At 39.5% G+C, this 7,358-nt stretch overlaps 1 protein-coding gene across 1 annotated transcript; it reads right to left on the minus strand.

Annotated features, from left to right (window-relative positions):
- Positions 1–792: 792 nt before the first annotated feature.
- On the minus strand, positions 793–6,447 carry LOC123102075 (protein YABBY 6). The gene is made up of 6 exons (XM_044523354.1): positions 6,084–6,447; positions 2,687–2,812; positions 2,012–2,189; positions 1,468–1,516; positions 1,228–1,303; positions 793–1,105 (listed from the first exon to the last, which is right to left on the minus strand). The coding sequence occupies exons 1-6, from the start codon at positions 6,159–6,161 to the stop codon at positions 989–991; spliced, it is 624 nt and encodes a 207-aa protein (XP_044379289.1). The 5' UTR covers positions 6,162–6,447; the 3' UTR covers positions 793–988.
- Positions 6,448–7,358: the final 911 nt, after the last annotated feature.

Consider the following 7,358-nt stretch of genomic DNA (forward strand, 5'->3'; position numbering starts at 1 on the left):
CTATATGGTTGAATCCGCAGGCGACCGTGTTCATGCCCTTCTCCTAATGGCGTCATTGTTGGCAAACTTTCTCGTAATCTTGGTGTTGCCAATGGCGGTGGTAAATGTTATGTTTTGTTACAGTAGATTGTTCACCTCGCCTTGACCTCTCGATAGGACCTTTCTAAAAATTAATTTAGTTGTGTGCATCTTCGATGTCTCGACTAGCTCTTGATATCATGTTTGTGTAGAGACTAGGTATAATTGGTATCAACTCTATATTAATGTATTATCCTTTATCAAAAACCAGTGGCACATTAGATTATTAACTGCATGCAGAATAAGACGTCTTATATTTCTGGGTGGAAGGGGGGGGGGTGTACTTTTCTTAGATTCCGCTGTGAGTTTGGCATATTGCGGTGGATACTCGGAAATACTTATTTGGTTTTCTCATTTCTCATGTAATACCCGACCGGTCAAAAATCATTCAATCATATGTAGCAACTTTAACTTTACTTAAATATGTACAAAAAACATAGCTAACAAGATACAGTAACTCAGCACATCACATTTCAGCACAAAAAAGTGATCCCTGGAACATATGGATTTAAAAAAAATAAGTAGGAAAACTCTTTGAAATGCAGTAAGAGGAAATGAACAAGATTGAGAACTTGAAAATACTCTAGCTAATGAACTCAGCCTATAGTGGTGAACTCTAGGGAATTCATCTTGCATGCACGCTAGTAGATATAGCTAACCTTGAATTGCGAGTACAAAAGAATACCCATGCATGCGTACGTGCGAGCAAGAAAATAAAAAGACAGACTAATTATTTATTCACTCGATCACCATATATGTACGTACAATTGTATAAGGTAAGGTACGTAGCGATTTCTCTTTTCCTTTGCATCTTTACTTACTCACATGCGGTACGTATACACATATGCGATATACTGATACTATATATAGATACAATTGTTCTTGTTGTTTGGACTCCCCACCGCCGTGTCTATGAACAGAAACCGTGGATCTTCTTGGCAGCCGGCGCGGCATCGTCGACGGCCAGCCTCTTGCCATCGTCGCGCTCGGGGTTTAGACCAAAATGGATGTTTGGGTAATGTGCCCACTGCCAAAGAAAATGTATATGCAAAGTTGATGTTAGGGTAATTTGCCTGAGGAATGGAGAAAAGGAACTCATTAACATGTTAGAATGCATGCATGCATGCATGCATGGATGCTACGACGTACGTTCTTTGCGGCAGTGCTGAAGGCTTCCCTGTGGCTAATGTCGGGGTTGTTTGCTTTGATCCTTCGTATCTCTTCCCTGATCATTAGATTAATTATATTTTAGCATCATTGTACTTAAATAAATAGTGCACAACTATTCTTGCAGTTATATTTTCAGCTAAATTGCTTCAGGAGGAGAAAAGCAGCAGTAGTTCGTGCTACAATATTAGAAAAGTAGAAATTAATATTAAAGAAACTCACTTGATGAATCTGTTGTACGCCGAAGGAACACGCTGCCTCTTCTCCGGAGCTGTTGAATCACATCAATTGAAGCAATGATTATTTCAAATATTGGAGGAAACCAAGTCAAACCTATCCCATTCCATCAATTCATACGAACAATCCAGTAATGCAGTTTCGTAGCTAGCTGATCATAACTATATTTTGGATGCATGCATGATCTCCTTATGAAAATCTAGGAAACATGCATGCATGCAATTTATCGAATTAAGAGCAGCTCTCTAAACATACGTAAACCAACTTATTAAAAGCCCCCTCATACTTTGGCTCAAGTTTTGACCATAAACTAGTTAATTAATAAAATTTTATTTACATCTCTTCCTAAAATTATACCATTGGGATCTTCTTTTGAATATGAATTCAAAGGTACATTTTTATGGAGTAATATATAATCATATTTGACTAGTTAAACTTATGGCTAAAATTTAACCCAAATTATGAGAGGGACTTCTAAACCCGGGTGGATGAAGTAAAATGGGAAGATTAATTTTGTGATGACACTTACGACGTGCGTGCAGCGTTTGTTCCTGCAGCAGATCGTTTTGCGACGAGAACATCATCGTCGGCATCCGGAATTTGGACGACGATGAAGAAGAAGACGAACCAAACTCCGGGTTATTGTAGACGCTGCTGTGATCGCGAATGAAGCTGTTCATGCCATTGGGCTTGCTCAGGCTACTCTCCTACATGTCATCGATCGAAAATTAGCTAATTAATATCCATATGTATATATGTGCATGCTGGTACTAGCTGCATGTGCATGCTGTGATCTATGGGTACTATAGTATCATCAAATTAAGAAGACATGGATGTGACCTGTGCATGCACTACTGTATAGCCTTTTTCCTGCTACAGAAAAGTTATTAAGAGTCGGCGTGACATGTCACAATGTATATATGTTTATCCTGTTTTGCTGATTAGTCGTTACAGCTGATGAGATATGTACTAGCTGGAGTAGCTAGCATCGATAGATGACAACATATGTATGCATGAATCATGATCACATTGTACTGCTACTAGCTTACAAGAATCTTGCTCGTCTCGTCTATGCATGTTCATCGACCTGCATGATCTATCTTCATGATTTGAACAGCATGCATGTACCAAAATTAATTACCATGTGCATTAATTTATGCATGTACAGACATGCAGGAGCTGGTAGTATCATCGGTCAACGAACCTGGACCTGTGGTGCGGGAGGGACTGGTGAGTGCATCTGCCCTCTCAGGCTCACGGAAAGTAGGTTTGTGCAGTGCCCACACCGGACTGTCACAATGTTGAGCATGCTGTTCCCAGGGACACTCACCTGCACACAAACCAATATTCCAAGAATTAACCAACCATATGTTAGAATCCAGAGCATATGTTGATCCAAAGCAAAAAGACAAGTGCATGGGGGAGGAAACCAAAGATCAAGGTGGATCGGAAAAGGCCTGCGATTAGATTTCAGACCAGGTGTATATGAAGCCCTCGTTGCTTTCGTCTCACTTTGTTTGCACGTTTCTACTTTAACCAGCTGCATGCATGCATGCTGGTCCAATTTGTGACTTTTATCAGAGCCTCGCCTGAACTATGTATTGGATACCCATTTTTCTTTCACCTTTTGGGAGCACGACAATGGCTGCAGCATCTGGGATATTGAGAATCATGGCTGATCACTTTCGTGCTTTTTTCATCTCTTCCTTTTGGGCACTCGCTCCCGTAAGAAATAATTGATAAACAAGCCCATGCATGACCACTACCAATGATTGTGTATGTAGGTATTTTGGCCCATGCACATACATATACACACTCACACCTATAAATATACATATGGTACACAAGACCGATTAATTGCATGCTGTGCCAGATTAATTAGCTCTGCCAAACACACTTGATGTCAAAAAAAAAAAAGCTCTGCCACACACACATGTGCGAGTGTGACTGTGTGTGTTTGTATGTTTGTGAGTGAGTGGCATGGTAAACAGTGCATGGACAATCTCATTGTCTGTCCCTGCTAAATTGTTTTTGGGGGATAAACTAGTATAGTAGTAGTAGTACAAAGGCAATAGAGATGTGTGGGCGTCCCCTACACTAAGGAAAAGATGCATCAGACAGTGACCCTTCATGCAGAGGCCACTTCACACACACTCACATGCACGCACAAGGTCCAGCATATATACTCCACAGACTCTCACAGATATGTATACAAGCTACAGTGGTACCCTCCGACTTCATCTTGGGTTTATCTCACAAGTAGTTTTAAAAATAGCTTAGCTTAATCATAATTAAGCGCCGGGTAAAGCTAGATTATGAAAAAAATCTTCAATGTTTTTCCCGTGGTAAACCTACAGCATATGTAAGAAACGTAGCTAAACTCACCCACTAATACTTCATCAGATTGTCTGAAAAATAAATGAAGTGACATGCGAGTTCATCTTTTCTTCATTAGTATTTTCCTTGCTGATTAATTATAAGGTGGAAAATTGATTATTACTCAGGCTCAGTAGGGGAAGATCCATAAGGATCTAAAAAATGTTAGTGATCTATGCAAAGAAATCCTTTTTTTTCGACCGATGGATTTCGTAGTGTGGTCTTTTCTCTCTCTTCTTCATGCAAAGAAATCCTTGTTAATAACTTTCTGAACATTTGGAGTCAAATTAAACCTTGACACTCGAATTAGCAACATGATTATTTAGCAAGATTACCAACTGATTGTGTACTAGCTAGTTAGTGAATGATTAATTGGCCGTGATCGTGTCATGAAATCACAGAAGTACCAGAAACGCGTAGCCATTTAATTTGCCCATGTGAAGCTTAAATAAATGAACTGACCAAATGAAAAAAAAACTGCAGGTCATGCTTGACATTAACTATCCGTGGTGCCTGGATGCATGATCAAGGTAAAAGCTAACATAACCACCTAGTAGTACTTCTCAACATATAATGGAAAACTATGATGAGTAATTAACATTGGGTGCAGTATTTTTCAACGAATTAAGCAAGCATGATGTGGAGGTTTGTCGCATGGTTTGAATTTAGTTGCCAATTGTCCATTTATATTCACATTGAGTTCATGGTTATCACCAAAATATCTTTACACACAAGGACCAAAATAAATGAGTCCAAACTTTCTTTTACCCCTACCTGAATAGCTTAACATTAAACTCGATGATAATTAAACATCACAAGCATGCATGAAGAAGAGGGAAACCTGACATGCAGTCAAATACAATCAATATTAATTTCTTGCTGATAAAACATTATGAATTCCTAAGAAGAGGAAGGCTATGGTGATTGATAAGTAATAATTATTTCTGGTAAACATCGTAAATTATGTGAAGACTAACTATTTGGACTGATCTTCTTATGATTTTCTTTTTTTGTGAAGACCTCATTTCCATGCATCCGAATATCAAAACAAAAACAAATTAGGCAGGAGAACTAGGAAGATGTGTTCTAATTAATTTCACGAGAAAGGCTTCCAAACACTAAAAGGATCTTTATTATTCCATGCCAATACAAACTGAAATGATATATGTAAAAAACGTACAAACTATTCTATGTTATATATATAACGAAATTATTCATGTGTAAATGGTCACTTAGCTTGAACGTGGCACAATGGCACCTATTAATTTCATAGACATATCTATACTGAGACTAAACAATTCAATAAGTTAAACATAGTACTTACTTATCTGATTGTGATCTATGACCATGTTGGGGTATATAAATGTGTTGATACGCATGCATATAACTTATCAGGGCTAAAGAGAAGCCAAAAATACAATAAGGAGAACCTTTCAGATCAAATTGTGGAAGAACAAGGGATCAATCAACAGACTTACTTACTTTAGACTTGCAACTCATGTATCAACAATAGTATCTTATAAAGATCGTGCATTTATAATGTTTAAGTAGCATTAACTTTGGCACATGCATGGTGTACAATACTACTAGTATTTGATATTATCTGTATGTTGAGACACTGTTCTCTATTATTTCAAGTGTATTCAAATCCAGTGATTCACATGATGAAACACAAGGAAACTGCATGAGGTTTTTATGCTCCATGCAAATATTATATATTGAAGAATGATAATAATAAAAATCAAATTGGAAAACAGTTCTATAAATTGTTGCATAAGTGCACCGACGGGCCTAAACAAATGTTCTTTTTAACTGAAACTGAAATTCCACAAGGAAAAATAGAGAGCATAATTAAGGAAGGGGGGAAATGCTTCCTGTTTTCTTCGGATAGGATTGTTGTCCTTTTGGTTTTGTTTAGACAACTCTCCAACAAACTGGCAACAACGCAAAAAAGGAAGAATCCACTATATATAATCAGGTAGAGAATCTAGAAGGCGATTGGATTTTGCAAATAAAGAAACACTATACAAAGACTCATAACTCTACAACATTAGAATGACCAAAAATTGGTCAACCGATCAATCACCCGAGGAATCTCTCTTTTCTAGGCAGATCTATATCACAGAGAGAGAGGGAGGGAGGGAGGGAGAGAGAGAGAGAGAGAGAGAGAGAGAGAGAGGAGAGAGAGAGATTATGCAGGCAACATGTACACATATGGATCTTACCGCGAGTACGGTGTTGCAGAAGTTGCAGTGGACGTAGCAGACTTCTTCTGCCGGCGTGATCTGGCCCGACGACGACATTCCTCCTGATTATCCCCTGGAGCCGCCGCCTCGCTGCCCCCCTAGCCGTTCAGACTACGGCGAGGTTCACCAGGCGGCAGCCAAGAAGAAGAAGCGTTGGCGCGGAGAACTGCAGGCTAGCTAGGTTACATGTGCTACTGCTGCTTCTCTCTCTTTCTCTGTGTGTGTAGGTTAGATCGATGGAGAGAGAGATATGTATGGGCAGAGAGGAAGGAGAAATTGAGCTGTCTAGCTTTCCTCTTTCCAGGTTTTATTGATGCTATGGCTAGGAGAGGAGAGGAGAGAGAGAGAGAGAGAGAGAGAGAGAGAGAGAGAGAGAGAGAGATGGGGGTTGGAGGATGAGAAATGGCGTGTGTGGTATGATTGCAACAATGAGTGGGTGGCAGATACCCCTATCCCCCTCCATCATGCCTATCTACCAACATGAATCCACATCGTTAGTGTGCACTTACCAAATTGCTCAGTCACCAGCAAGCAAACCCTTGCACACTAGATTTTACAGAAGTTCTTTCCTATATTTCCGACCGTCGAAAAAATCACTTGGAAATCAAGATCTTGATCCAGAATGGTGTGACTGTTGCCATTTTCTTGGCCTATAGGTTGGTAATGACGCAGAGAGGCCAGGGTAATCCTCCTTTTTTAGATAATTTTTTTTCTTGGCTTATGTATATGTATATATGCATTCTGTGTAGCTGTGTGTGCGCGCTAAACTTGCATATTTTTAAATACATAGATAGATATATGTACGTCCAGGCATCCAGATGATCCGATGGATGGATGCCCATGCGGTGTAGATTGAAGTCCCTTTCTGCCTCACCACGGCGGGCCCGTGCGCTTGTTCGATCGATGCCATAACTTCATCACAGTACCAGCTGCAACTTTGGTTCATGCACATACGTACACTGTAGGGAATAAATTCAAGTAATAGTGTGCGTGTCAAAACGTTTTACTCTCTGTCCGTGAACATGTATCATGTTTCACTTTTGGCGTACGTTTATTGTGGACGGACAAACGGCCGGTCGATAATAAATTAGAAAAATACGCCGGAGAAAATGTTGTAAAAGAGAGAATTAGCGCACCTTTTGGATGGCAAATGGCATAGCAGAGAATGTAGCGGGAGTGCAACAAGTGAGAACACCATAGACAATTCAATTCTCATACGATATGATGTGTGCACATGTGATGTGTAGTCGTGTC

The sequence above is a fragment of the Triticum aestivum genome, chromosome 5A, assembly GCF_018294505.1.
Source record: "Triticum aestivum cultivar Chinese Spring chromosome 5A, IWGSC CS RefSeq v2.1, whole genome shotgun sequence".
NCBI classification, from domain to species: domain Eukaryota; kingdom Viridiplantae; phylum Streptophyta; class Magnoliopsida; order Poales; family Poaceae; genus Triticum; species Triticum aestivum.

What these genes read in the sequence shown, in the direction of transcription:
- LOC123102075 (XM_044523354.1), bottom strand. Translation starts at nt 6,161, where the DNA reads ATGTCGTCGTCGGGCCAGATCACGCCGGCAGAAGAAGTCTGCTACGTC. An exon ending in CTCCCGCACCACAGGTCCAG is followed by an intron (nt 2,190 to 2,686) that starts GTTCGTTGACCG and finishes GATGACATGTAG; the next exon opens with GAGAGTAGCCTGAGCAAGCC. An exon ending in TCAGCACTGCCGCAAAGAAC is followed by an intron (nt 1,106 to 1,227) that starts GTACGTCGTAGC and finishes TTTCTTTGGCAG; the next exon opens with TGGGCACATTACCCAAACAT.